Source organism: Dermacentor albipictus, unplaced genomic scaffold (assembly GCF_038994185.2).
Source record: "Dermacentor albipictus isolate Rhodes 1998 colony unplaced genomic scaffold, USDA_Dalb.pri_finalv2 scaffold_18, whole genome shotgun sequence".
Lineage (NCBI taxonomy): Eukaryota > Metazoa > Arthropoda > Arachnida > Ixodida > Ixodidae > Dermacentor > Dermacentor albipictus.
The window spans coordinates 7104070-7118884 of NW_027225572.1; the positions used below are offsets into that span (position 1 = coordinate 7104070).

Consider the following 14815-nt stretch of genomic DNA (forward strand, 5'->3'; position numbering starts at 1 on the left):
CGAGCTGCAAAATATCATGCTGAAATCTCAAAATATTCTTTACAGTGAATTTGTTTCCCTGCATTTCTTTTCCAGAAAGATGCGTTAGTCGAATGGTTTGTAAAAAATCTCCCGAATGTAGCAAGATATTCGCCTTGGGGATCAACACCTGCCTACATACGGAAAATTCAGCATCATGTGAGTAAATTTTATTCCGCCCTAATAAGTTATTGCAGCTGAAGAGGATAGAAAATTAGGAAAGTTGCTATTTGTTTATGATAAATTATATAGAGCGCAGTCAAGTCGAAAAGAAAGGCTGATGGCGCACTTGGATGAACGCATCGCACTTATTATCGAGAATAGTTTCACAGAATAGAGAGTAAACATCAAATTTCAGGCATAATAGCAGCGCCAAAAAACACTCGCAAAAGAAAAATTGAAATAAAGTATGGGGTTTTAGATGCCAAAACCACTTCCTAATTATGAGGCACACCGTAGTGGAGGACTCCGGAAATTTTGAACACCTGGGGTTCTTTAACGTGCACCTAAATCTAAGTACACGGGTGTTCTCGCTCCCATCGAAATGCGGCCGCTGTGGCCGGGATTCAATCCCGCGACCTCGTGCTCAGCAGCCGAACACCCCAGCCACTAAGCAACCACGGCGGGTACTCACAAAAAAAAGGAATACTCACAGAAACGGACAATCGCTGTACACACAACTGATTTTATTCTATGGAAACAAATTGTATATAAAGGTTGCGCCGCGCATGCGCGTTCGGAGACAAAGAACGCGTGCCCCTACAACACCCCACAAAGTACATCTTTTTGCGGAGAAAAGGTGACATTTGGAACTATACAACACAACAGGCATATAAATATTGTAATAACAGCCCTTTCTCTTTATATGGAAGGCTTCCAGTAAATATTGTGCGGTCTGGTCTTTGCCCCTGCCTAATATCTGTGCACTCTCAAAGAGCGGCGAACAGTTGTTGCAGGAACTGCCGTTTTGTACTAAGCACACGTCTTCGCTGTTCTCTCATTTTCGTTACTCCTCCCTCAACCACTCGTTCAGACATCTGCCAATTTGGCCTACATAGGCTTTTCCGCCGGACAAGGGTATCTCATATACCACTCCTGATTGGTACCGCACATATACGGCCTAGCATGCTTTTGTCAACATCCACCTTTTGCGGATTCCTTGCCGGAGGTACGAGGGCATAGTTTGGAAAGCTTTTCCGGAGCGGAAAGAACAAGCGGTACGCCAAACCTGCCAGCAACCTTTTTCGGCTTGTGCAAAATTTTGTGTGGGTAGAGTACCACTTCCAGTTGCATGCTTCCTTCCTCTTCAGTCGTCTTCAGGCTTGTCTTGCGCTTCTTCACCGTTTTCAGGAGGGTCTCGGCAACAGCCGGCATGACCAACTGATGGTGACCAGAAGCTAAAAATCTCTCCAATTGACCATTAAACCTGGCTTGCATTTCATGTTCGCACAATTTTTTCACTGCTGATACCAAGCATAGGTTCACAATACTTCGCTTTATGACCTTTGAATGGGCGGAATAATAAGGCAAGGGCTGCGTTTCTACACGCGGAGCATCGGCCAAACAGGAACGTCCCTCGCCAATCTTGACGCGTAGGTCTAGAAATTGAAGGGCATTCTGCTTCGGTTACTCGCAAGTAAACGTCAGTCACTTTCCATGCTCTTTAAGAGTATCTGAAATTTTATTAACAGTTACACAGTAGTGTAAAAGGGCTCTGCTTGTCCAGTTTGACCAGAAAATTGTCTACATATCGGTGAACTTTCGCGACTTCGTTCTGATTAAAAACAGAGGATAAAATCTGGTCAATGCTGGCGCCGTTCCTTTCAAGAATTCGGCTGGCATGTCGGTTGGCAATTTTTTGACCCCTTTAGATTTTTATCTCCAAAATACTTTTATCGCTTTTAATAAAAAGTGCTATTTGCCGGCCAAAGGCATGTCCAGCGGAGCCTGCATTGCACTCATATTAAGTGATTTTTTTTTTAGACAGCGTTGACCAGATGTTATCCTTTGATTTTATCCGGGGACTGCCCCGTACCGAAAGGAATGGAATATTGCTGCCCGCCGATCGCTGAGGCACTGGTTACTGGAACCTGCCTGAGAACATCGGTTTATTTGCGTTTTATTAAACCTTTAGCGTGGCCTTGTAATGTTATCGATCCCTTTCGTCACGTTTACGACATCGTTCTGCTAGGCCTTCTTTGCAGAGGATCTGTGTTAGCGGAATTTTCACCCTTCCATTGCACGTTGCACGATTTTTGACCAGCCACCTCAAGCTGGGCAAGAGAGAACGGGCCAATCGCAGGCGCCAGCACCACCCTTTTCATCCGCTTATCTCCTTTCGCTGTACTGGCTCGGCCCCATCGAAACCCTCTGCACTTGAGCGTGCTCCTCGCTTAGAGTCAGCCAGTTAGATAAGAAAAAATGCTCGACGTAGACAGTGCTATTCGCTTAGAAATCAAGATAAGTGTCCTCCTATAAACGAGGACCGCGTTTCATTGGTCTTTTCAAACAATGCGGTGGGTTACTGCCCGATGCTTGCTTCGGCGGTTACGTAAATTTCCCGTCAGGAGACTGGAATAATAACAGATTGCAATAGTTTTATGTTACAGGGCCCCAGTAATTTTCTTTTTCCCCTGTCCATATATACAATTTCATGCATATTTCAGTTGAACTTCACGTTTCACTTTTGACATTATTCTTATTTCTTCTTTATCTGTAGCGTACAAGGTTTCACTAATAACATGTATCTCATTTAATTCTGCAGTAAGTCCCATTTTATAACATATATTATTTGTCTTTTGAAAAGCTATTAGTGCAAATTCTACTTGGTCCTTAACAAGTCAGCGATTACACTTTATCAAAAGTTTATACACTTGTGCTTCAAACTTGCTTCCACGTCTCAAACATTAAAATAAGGCCCTACAAAAGCAGATTACTGCATAAGGGTTTGGCGTTGGGCTAGTTGGTGTTCCATTCGGAAGGGGAAGCAGCGTGTAAGATCACGGTTAAGAAAGATCTACAACAAATGCGCTGACTAACCTCGGAGTGGCGGGGAAAAGGGTGTAGCTGGCAGGGTGGCCCGGCCGTCCCCTCTCTTTCTCGCTCGTGCGCCCTATTTTACCACCTTCTATAGTATTTTGCAAGGTTAGTCACGGCATGTCTTGTATGACTTTGTTACTCCTCGTCTTAGGCGCTGTTTTCTCTTCTAAATAGGTAACAATTGCAATTATTTAATTAATCGATAAAAAATATTGCATCGAACGCTATAAACAATAAAAGGTTAAATAATGAATGAATAATATTAGTGGAAGAAATAATTATTGGTTCATCAAAGTTCACAAGTTCATTACAAGCGTCTAAAAGATGAAGCGTGCTGAGATGATAGATAGGTACTGAAGGCACTGGGCAGTGGGCATGGTGCTGGTGTGCTGGTGCAAAAGAAGAAGACGACGAGAAGTGCTTGCTTCCCCGTTGTGATATAGCGCCGACCTGTTTAAGCCTAGCGCTACAACTTATAACTAGTGACCCTTCGGCTAGGAGAAAACCCCCGTTGCATTTGGTGGAGGTGCTGGGTTTCTCTTCGACATCCTGGAACTCCGCAGCCGAACGCTAGCACCAGCTGTCGCGATGGATGAATCGGGACCGTCCCAGGCTGCTGCTCCCGTGCCCTCCGCCATCATCTTCTCTGGCGTGATCCGGCAACGCTATCCGGCTATATTTACCTGCACAGACGACCACGACGTGGAAGGCTGTCTCGCCGAATATGACCGTGTAAGCTCCTATAATAAGTGGGACGACCGCGCCAAGCTCACAAATGCCATCTTTTACTTGACTGACGTGGCAAGCCTATGGTTCCGCAATCATGAAGCCGATTTTACCGCCTGGTCGGCTTTCACGGCAACTTTGGCAGAGGTCTTCGGCCGTCCCGCCGTTCGCCGGCTTCGCGCTGAGCAGCGCTTGCGTGGTCGAGCTCAACGCAAGGAGGAGACCTTCACCACTTATATTCAAAACGTGCTCTCGCTATGCAAGCGCGTGAACTCATCTATGGACGAAGCTGACAAGATCAAGCCCGTCATGAAAGGCATCGAGGACCATGCCTTCCAGATGCTCGTCGCGAAGAGTCCGCAGACGATTGCCGAAGTCATACAGCTATGTCAGCAGTACGACGAGCTGCGCAAGCAGCGTGCATCATCACGCGCTGCTGAGCAGGACACCACGGATCTATCTCCGTTGGATTTCGGCCGCGACTCTGCCGGCATCTCTGCTTTAATGCCGGAGATAAAGCAGTTCATCCGTCAGGAAGTCGCATGCCAACGCTCTCTGGCGAACAGCACACCCGAGCCGTCGACAACCTTGGCTCCTTCGCTTCGCCACGTCATTCAGACCCAAGTTGCCGCGGCGCTGCCATCTGCCCCTCCTCCGCAGCCTGCAGCTGGACCGCTAACGTACGCTGACGTTGTCGCCCGGCCTTACGCTCCTCCGGCTCCTGATGCCTACCGGGCCATTGGTACCTTCCATGTGCCGCCGTCACCTTCACGCCCGATGGTCGTCCCTTACTCGGCTGCTGGAGCCCGTGTCGTCAACCCGTGGCGTACATCTGACAACCGGCCAATATGCTATTTCTGCCATTTTCCGGGCCAGGTAGCACGATTCTCCCGCCGTCGCAGCTCCCGTTTACCTGAATGTGGGGGCAGCTCAAGCTACAGGCCTGCTCGACTTCCGCATCAGGACCAATCTAGCCTTCCTACGGACTCATCTTACAGTCGCCTCCCTTTCGATGCACGCCAGTCACCTTCCCCACGCCGCCGATCCATTTTTCCGATGGTTCGCCGACCCAGCCCAGCCCGAGAGGAAAACTAACAGTCGCAGTTTCAGAGGCAAGAACTGCGTTTACGTCAAACATTTCAAGGCCACATTCTAACCCGGCGAACGAAATTGAACTGTCCGTAGACGGCGTCACAGTACACGCACTTATCGACACTGGAGCCGCCGTTTCTATTATTAGTGAAGAGCTTTGCCGCAATTTGAACAAAGTGACCATTCCCGTTACCTCTCTTTCTCTGCGTACGGCAACCTCGCATCGCATTCAGCCTTCAGCGTCATGCATAGCCCTGGTTGTCATTCAAAACATTATGTATGTTATATAATTTTTCGTCCTATCTCGTTCCTCACATGACGTTATTCCTGGATGGAATTTCCTATCTGTCAATCAAGCTCTTATCGACTGCGCTCGTGCCGAGCTTACGTTATCACTACCGTGCTTCGACCCTGACGACCATTCTTCTCCTCAATTTGCTGCCGCCTCGGACATCGATATCGCACCTTTCTCCGCCGCTCTGGTTCCTGTGTCATGTAACTATTCTGCGAACTCATCTGTTCTGTTTACACCATCGGCCACTTGTGCGCGCCGCCGGAACTTTCTGCTACCGTCTGCTGTCGTCACATTTCGCGACGGTTCTGCTGCCCTTTACGTGTGTAATCCGTCCACCTGCCTATCATCCCTACTCTGCGGCGAGTGCCTGGGTACCACTGAAGCTTTCGATAGCGTTCTCCCGGCCACCATGTTTGGTGATGCGGCATCACTTCCGATTTGTTCCGTCACTCCTCCCGCCGCGATTGATGCCCCTGTAGACGTCTTCGCTCGTGCCGTCGACGCAGAACTCACATCTGCGCAGCACACAGAAATTATCAAGCTCCTCCAACGCTTTCGTTCCTCATTTGACATTGACCAACCATCCTTGGGCCGAGCGTCCGCAGTCGTTCACCTTATCGACACCGTTCAACAAACACCATTGCGCCAGCGTCCATATCGTGTGTCAGCTACTAAACGCCGTATCACCGACCAGCACGTTGACGACATGCTGGAGCGTGGCATCATCCAGCCCTCTAACAGTCCCTGGGCATCTCCGGTTGTCCTCGTTAAAAAAAAAAAAAAAAGATGGCTCCATTCGGTTCTGCGTCGACTATCGCCGCCTTAACCGAATAACGCGCAAAGATGTCTAACCTCTGTCGTGCATCGACGATACCTTGGACAGTCTGCAGGGAGCGGAATTCTTTTCCTCGCTGGATTTGCGCTCCGGGTACTCGCAAGTGCCAATGGCAGAGGCCAATCGTCAAAAGAGCCTTCGTAACGCATGATGGGTTAACACCATTCTTCGAGGGCTGAAGTGGAAAACGTGCCTCTGTTATTTGGATGACATTGTGGTTTTTTCCACCGACATTGCGTCGCACCTCAACCGCCTCGAGCAAGTACTTGCGTGCCTCTCCACTGCAGGACTGCAGATAAATTTGAAGAAATGCCACTTCCGCGCTCGTACGCTTACTATTCTCGGCCATGTAGTTTCAAAAGACGGTATCCTTCCGGACCCCACAAAACTTGGTGCCGTATCTGAGTTCCCTAAACCAACCACCATGAAAGAGCTTCGCAGCTTCATCGACCTGTGCTCATATTCCCGACATTTCGTCCGTAACTTTGCCTCTATCATTGCCGCCTTGACGCAGCTTCTCACCGGCAGTTCTGACCTATCAGCCTGGTCCTCGGCGTGCGACGAAACATTCCAAGAACTGCGCCGCGTTCTCACCTCGCCTCCAGTGCTGCGACACTTCGATCCCTCTGTTCCAACTGAGATCAATACCAACGCTAGTGGTGTCGGGCTCGGCGCTGTTCTTGCACAACGCAAGGATGGCTTCGAAGAGTACGTCGACGCCTGTGCCAGCCGCACCCTTACCAAAGCCGAGGCGAACTACTCGGTTACTGAGAAGGAATGTCTGGCCATCATTTGGGCTATCGGCAAATTTCGTCCTTATGTGTACGGGCGTCCATTTGAAACCGTGACCGACCATCATGCCCTATGCTGGATATCTTCACTAAAAGATCCAACTGGTCGGCTTGCCCGTTGGGCATTGCGCCTAGAAGAGTACGACATACGCGTTCTTTATCGCTCAGGCCGAAAGAATTGAGACGCAGACGCTCTATTCCGGTCACCCCTGCCCTCTGGTCCTGTCCAATCGTCTATTTCTACCGGCGGTGCCTACGCCCTCAACATTTCCGACATGCCGTCAGAGCAGCGCAAAGACTCATGGATCTCTTCGCATATTGACTTCCTGTCCAGCCAGTCTCCAGCACCGACCTCTCGAACGCTTCGTCGCGAAACCACGCACTTCATCATTCGGGATAACCTGCTGTACCGCCGCAGCTACAATTCTAGCGGCCGTAAGGCGTTGCTTGTTATACCCCGACACCTACACTCCGACATCTGCGCCACGTTCCACGACGACCAACAATGCGGCCACGCTGGTGTATTAAAGACATACTCTCGCCTCCAGCTTCGTACTACTGGCGCGGTATGTACCGTTTCGTTCGCCAGTATGCCAACGACGCAAGACGCCACCTCAACAAGCCACAGGCCCCTTGCAACCTTTACCATGCCCCACGCGTGCGTTCAACCGCCTCGGCATTGACCTATACGGTCCCCTTACCAAGACTCCAAGCGGCAACCGCTTGGTTATTGTTGCTATCGAGCACCTCACGCGGTACGCTGAAACTTCACCCCTAGCATCTGGCACAGTAAAAGACGTCGCCAGTTTTATCCTTCAAAACCTGATTTTACGCCATGGAGCACCTCCAGAATTACTGAGAGACCGCGGTCGCGTTTTCCTCTCAGACGTCATTGCAGCATTGCTAAAGGAGTGTCGCATCATTCACCGCACTACCACGGCATATCGTCCTCAAACTATTGGGACGACAGAACGTTTCAACTGCACCTTTGGTGACATGATGGCCATGTATGCTTCATCTGACCACTCGAATTGCGATCGCATTCTACCTTTCGTCACCTACGCTTACAATAAGGCTACGCAAAGCACCACTGGGTTCTCCCCTTTCTTTTCCTTTACGGGCACGAACGTTCATGCACTATGGACACGATTCTACCTTACCAGCCAGATGCTTCGGAGTGGACGACTGTTTCTAGAGCGGCTGCTTACTCCGAAGAATGTCGCCAGCTCGCTCGTTCGTTCACATCCCAGGACCAGTGGCGCCAAAAGCTTCGCCACGATTCATCCACTACGGCTACGTGCTTTGCGCCTGGCTCGCTGGTCTGGTTGTGGGTGGCCTCTATTCCTCCAGGCCTTTCCTCCAAGCTGCTCTCGAAGTCATCATCATCATCAGCCTGGTTACGCCCACTGCAGGGCAAAGGCCTCTCCCGTACTTCTCCAACAACCCCGGTCATGTACTAACTGTGGCCATGCCGTCCCTGCAAACTTCTCAATCTCATCCGCCCACCTAACATTCTGCCGCCCCCTGCTACGCTTCCCTTCCCTTGGGATCCAGTCCGTAACCCTTAATGACCATCGGTTATCCTCCCTCCTCATTACATGTCCTGCCCATGCCCATTTCTTTTTCTTGATTTCAACTAAGATGTCATTAACTCGCGTTTGTTCCCGCACCCAATCTGCTCTTTTCTTATCCCTTAACGTTACACCTATCATTCTTCTTTCCATAGCTCGTTGCGTTGTCCTCAATTTGAGTAGAACCATTTTCGTAAGCCTCCAGGTTTCTGCCCCGTAGGTGAGTACTGGTAAGACACAGCTATTATACACTTTTCCCTTGAGGGATAATGGCAACCTGCTGTTCATGATCTGAGAATGCCTGCCAAACGCACCCCAGCCCATTCTGATTCTTCTGATTATTTCCGTCTCATGATCCGGATCCACCGTCACTACCTGCCCTAAGTAGATGTATTCCCTTACTACTTCCAGTGCCTCGCTGCCTATTGTAAATTGCGGTTCGCTTCCAAGACTGTTGAACATTACTTTAGTTTTCTGCAGATTAATTTTTAGACCCACTCTTCTGCTTTGCCTCTCCAGGTCAGTAAGCATGCATTGCATTTTGGTCCCCTGAGTTACTAAGCAAGGCAATATCATCAGCGAATCGCAAGTTACTAAGGTATTCTCCATTAACTTTTATCCCCAATTCTTCCCAATCCAGGTCTCTGAATACCTCCTGTAAACACGCTGTGAATAGCATAGGAGAGACCGTATCTCCCTGTCTGACGCCTTTCTTTATTGGAATTTTGTTGCTTTCTTTATGGAGTACTATGGTGGCTGTGGAGCCGCTATAGATATCTTTCAGTATTTTTACATACGGCTAGTCTACACCCTGATTCCGTACCACTCAAAGTACCACGGTCCTTATCGGGTACTGAAACAAACATCCGCGGTGAACTTCCTCATCGAGCCAATTGAAACGCCTTCCGACCAGCGCCGGCGGGGCCAGGAAATTGTCCACGTCTCCCTGCTCAAGCAGTGCCATGACCCCCCTGTGTTCTCCTGTCCTTAGGTCGCCAGGATGGCTACTCTTTCGGTGGGGAGTGATTGTACTGAAGGCACTGGGCAGTGGACATGGTGCTGGTGTGTTGGTGCAAAAGAAGAAGACGACGAGAAGTGCTTGCCTCCCCATTACAATATAGCGCCGGCATGTTTAAGCCTAGCGCTACAACCTATAACTAGTGACCCTTCTGCTAGGCGAACACCCCCGTTGCAGGTATTTCAACTGCGCTCAAAGTGTGTCGCTGTGAAAGAATGAACACAAATTTTTTGCATGACCTAGTGCGGAATAAAGTAAACCATTTAGGGTAGTCAGAGACATTCTTCATCCGATAGGGTGACAGTGGCTATTGAACAAATGGATCGCTGGAGGTGAGGTAGAGAAGGCCGGAAATCGATGGTCAGCACAGCTGTAACCTATTTGTTCTCGATTCGCTGACTTGGCACGTTGCGTGGGGGACTAAAACAGAATATCGCTGATAGAGTGGCAGTTAGCTCGTTATCGTGAGTGCATGACTGCGCTAATATTCGAGTACTTGGGCCTGGTGCCACTGGCCATATCCCTCGAGCTTGTAAGTCAAGCAGGAAAGGTGATGATATATATGTCTAGTGAAAATATTGCTACGGCACAATATGTGCGATCACGAAAGGCCAGCAGTGTAAAGACGACGACGACGATTAGATGCTAGCGCGGGCTGTTGCCTCTTGGCCTAGCGCAGCGTATTTTCCTTGTAAATATATTTGTACAAAGCTTTTCCTCTGCGTCATCCTACGTAACATATCTGGTGGAGGTGGACGTTCCCTGTACCTCGTCACGGAGCTTCGCAGTGGACGGTACGTCGAGCCTTCCTTCATGGCTCCCGGCGACGACAACCCGACTCCGCCGGTTCCGACACCTGCTGCCCCTTCGACGACCTACATCACTCTCCCCGCTACCCGTGATCCTGGCGTATTCTCTGGCCACGATGGGGAAGACGTCGATGACTGGATCAGCCTCTATGAACACGTCAGCCGCAATAACCGGTGGGACCCTACTATTATGCTCGCCAACGTAGTCTTTTACCTCGGTGGCACACCTCGAGTTTGGTATCGCACGCACGAAGATGAGCTCACCAGTTGGGATTCACTTAAGACACAGCTGCGAGACTTGCTCGGCAACCCCTACGGTCAAAAACTTGCCGCGCAGAAGGCGCTTTCCGGCCGTGTGCAGACGTCAACAGAGCCCTATGTCACGTACATTCAGTACGTCGTGGCTCTGTGCCGCAAAGTTGACAACCACATGACTGTGTCAGACAAGGTTTCCCACATCCTCAAAGGCATTGCCTATGACGCCTTCAACTTGCTCGTTTGCAACAACGTAGCCACGGTGGATGCTGTTATAAAAGAGTGCCGCCGCCTGGAACTCGCCGAAAGCCGACGTATTGACCAGCAGTTTGCCCGTCTGCCCAACACCCCAGCGACATCTTCCTGTGCCGACGCTCCTCGTCCCAACAACAGTGCCGATGTTACCAGGATCGTCCGGCGTGAGATCGAGGCCGCCTATCCGGCTGCCTTCGACTCCAGTCCCACCAACACATCTGCAGTCACGGTTTCACTGATCCAGGCAGTTGTCCGCCAGGAGTTTGAAAGCATGGGTCTTCACACCATCTGCTCGGCCCATCGCCCTGATACTCGCCCGGCTTCTTCGATTTCGCCCCGTCCCGCATCTTCTTACCCACCACGTTTCCGCAACCCATCTGAGTGGCGCACTGCTGACGACAAGCCTATTTGTTTCCACTGCCATCGAATCGGGCACATTTCTCGGCACTGTCATAGTCGCTGGAGTTCCCCGATCCGGTCTACTTATACTGCCTACTCTCACCCCTCCGGTGGCCCTTCTCGTCCCTATGCCGCACGCTCCGATAATGCCGCCACTGATTCTCCTGCAACGAACCGCCCCTATTCTCGTTCGACTTCGCCCCAACGACGACAATCTCGCTCTCCCCAGCCCCGTCGCTCCTATTCGCCGACTCCCTTCGGGCGCCGCTCCCAGCCGGAAAACTAGACGATGCAGCGCCTCGAGGTGACGCTGCATTGCTCCCTACGCCGCCAAATCCTCTACTGACTTTGCCCACTCATCTGAACCTTCTTGACGTGCACGTCGACGGTGTTTCTGTGTCTGCTCTCATAGACACTGGGGCGCATTTGTCCGTAATGAGCGCTGACCTTCGTAACCGGCTCAAGAAAATTATCACGCCCGCCACGACGCCTGTTGTCCGTGTCGCCGATGGCGGAACAGCCCCCGTAATTGGTATGTGTACCGCCCGCGTCTCCTTCGCCGATCGCTCAACAATCGTGCTATTCACAGTCATCGCCCACTGTCCCCACGACATCATCCTCGGCTTAGACTTCCTCTCTGCACATTCTGCTCTCATCGATTGTTCCGCCTGTACTCTCCGCCTTGACCTGCCTGTTCTGGATCCTACTGAACCACACCCCAGTCGCCTCAGTTCCGCCGACTTCGTTCGCTTGCCACCTTCGGCACTGACCTACGTTGACCTAGTGTCATCCCCACAAGTCCCCGACGGTCACTACATCGCGGCTCCTATGCAAGACGTCCTCCTTACACACGGGATCACAGTACCCCATACAGTTTTATCTATTGCGGCGAATTGCGTCTGCCTGCCAGTGGTCAACTTTGGCTTGACGACACAAGTGCTGCCACGTGGGATGTCTTTGGCCCAGCTTTGTTCGTTCGAGGATCACTCAGTAGCATCCATTGCAGTAGACGACACTTCATCCGCTACTTCTCTACCATCGCAGTCGACAAATTGTTCCATCGCTGACTTACGGAAAATGATTGCGCCCGACTTGCCCTCCGAGCACGCTCGTGAACTCTACCGCGTTCTGTTTTCCTACCACGATATTTTTGACTTTAACGATCGTCCTTTAGCCCAAACTACAGCTGTCAAACATCCCATTAATACCGGCGATGCCCCTCCTATTTATCGCCGCCCGTATCGAGTGTCACCAGCTGAGCGTCAAGTTATTCACGCAGAAGTTCGCAAAATGCTTGCCAAGAACATTATTGAACCGTCATGTAGTCCTTGGGCGTCACCGGTTGTGCTGGTAAAAAAGAGGGATGGCTCATAGCGCTTTTGCGTGGATTATCGGCACCTTAACAGGGTTACCAAAAAGGACGTGTACCCCCTACCTCGGATTGATGACGCCCTTGACTGCCTCTACGGTGCTCGCTATTTCTCCTCTATTGACCTTCGCTCCGGCTATTGGCAGATTGCCGTGGACGATCTCGACCGCGAGAAGACTGCCTTTTCGACACCCGACGGTCTTTATCAATTCAAGGTGATGCCGTTCGGCCTATGTAACGCTCCTGCCACTTTTGAATGCATGGTGGACTCCCTTCTTCACGGTTTCAAATGGTCCACGTGCTTGTGCTACTTGGACGACGTTATCGTATTCTCCCCAACGTTCGCTACGCACCTCTAGCGCCTCTCAGCAGTCCTGGACCTTTTTCGGCGAGCCGGTCTGCAACTCAACGCATCGAAGTGCCAATTCGGCCGTCGCCAGATTACCGTCCTTGGACATCTCGTTGACGCGAACGGAGTGCAACCGGACCCAGGCAAGATCCATGCTGTTACGCACTTCCCTGTTCCGACGTGTGTCAAGGATGTGCGCAGCTTCTTCGGCCTTTGTTCGTACTTCCGCCGTTTCGTGAGGAATTTCGCCGCCATAGCACGACCACTAACCGACCTTTTGAAAAAAGACTCTCCTTTCCAGTGGGGCAATAACGAGGCCTCTGCATTCTCTCATCTAATCGACATTCTCACAACGCCTCCCGTTCTGGCCCATTTCGATCCTTCTGCGCCTACCGAAGTCCGTACTGATGCCAGCGGTCACGGAATTGGAGCAGTACTAGCACAACGCCAGCGTGGCCACGACCGTGTTATCGCTTACGCCAGCAGGCTCCTCTCACCCGCGGAGCGCAACTATTCCATCACTGAGCGTGAGTGTCTGGCCCTAGTTTGGGCGGTTGCGAAATTCCGCCCATACTTACATGGCCGATCCTTTTCCGTTGTCACAGACCATCACGCGCTTTGTTGGTTATGCTCATTGAAAGACCCTTCAGGAAGACTTGGTCGCTGGGCCTTACGCCTCCAAGAATATTCGTTCTCTGTCACCTACAAATCTGGCCGACTACACACGGACGCTGACTGCCTGTCTCGCTACCCGGTAGACGAGCCTGACGACGCCGACAGTAGTACCGCCGACGGCATTTTCTCTGTGTCTGCCTTCGCTAACATCGCCGATGAGCAGTACCGAGACCTATCGCTGCGAGTACTCATCGAGCGTCTGCGCTCTACACCTACCGACGCATCCGTTCGCCGATATGTCTTCCAGGGCGGCATTCTGTACCGAAGGAGCTTCCTCCCTGATGGCCCTGATCTTCTTCTTGTCGTGCCAAAACATCTACGACAGGCTGTGCTCTTTGAGATGCATGACGCACCCAGTGCAGGACATCTTGGGGTAACCCGCACGTACGACCGCGTCCGCCGCCGCTTCTATTGGCCTGGTCTCGCTCGCTCCGTTCGACGCTATGTTGCTGCCTGTGATCCCTGCCAGCGTCGGAAGACACCTCAGGTGCTACCTGCCGGTCATCTCCAGCCGATCACCGTCCCTGTGGAACCGTTCTTTCGTGTTGGATTAGACCTGCTCGGTCCCTTTCCCACGTCATCCTCTGGGAACAAATGGGTAGCCGTTGCGACTGATTACGCCAACCGATACGCTGTCACTCGGGCTCTCCCTACCAGCTGCGCCACTGATGTCGCGGACTTTCTCTTGCGTGACATTATCTTGCTTCATGGCGGCCCGCGACAGCTGCTTACTGACCGTGGTCGAAACTTCCTCTCGAAAGTTATCGCTGACATTGTGCGTTCCTGCTCCATTCAACACAAACTGACTACTTCATACCATCCTCAAACCAATGGCCTGACAGAGCGGTTAAACCGTACTCTTACCGATGTGCTGGCCAAGTACGTTTCCAAGGACCACCACGACTGGGACATTGCCCTTCCTTACGTAACATTTGCGTACAATTCTTCCCGGCACGACACCGCCGGATTTTCTCCCTTTTATCTCCTGTACGGTCGCGAACCTACCTTGCCCCTAGACACGGCACTTCCTCCTGCTGCGGTCTCAACAAGCGAGTATGCGCGCGACGCCATCGCCCTCGCCGACCATGCACGCCAGCTTGCCCGTGCTCGACTTACGGCCTCACAGACCACTCAGCAGTGTCAGTACAACGCCCGCCATCGTGACGTACAGTTTTCACCTGGTGCGCTCGTGCTCCTGTGGTCGCCCTCTCGTCACGTCGGACTTTCAGAGAAACTTCTTTCGCGATACACAGGGCCCTACCGCGTGCTGCGCCAGGTGACGCCTGTGACTTACGAAATTGCTCCTGTGGGCTCAACCT

At 51.4% G+C, this 14815-nt stretch overlaps 1 protein-coding gene across 16 annotated transcripts in view; it reads left to right on the forward strand.

Annotated features, from left to right (window-relative positions):
* Positions 1-14815, forward strand: part of LOC135908735 (uncharacterized) — a 1076237-nt gene that overhangs the window by 869159 nt on the left and 192263 nt on the right. For 14 of the 16 annotated variants that reach the window (XM_070529150.1, XM_070529146.1, XM_070529149.1 and 11 more), the window contains one exon: positions 76-177. The exons of the other annotated variants lie outside the window; for them this stretch is intronic. In XM_070529150.1, the coding sequence (XP_070385251.1) occupies positions 76-177 (102 nt within the window). The remainder of the gene's footprint in view (positions 1-75; positions 178-14815) is intronic. 16 annotated transcript variants of the gene reach the window in all.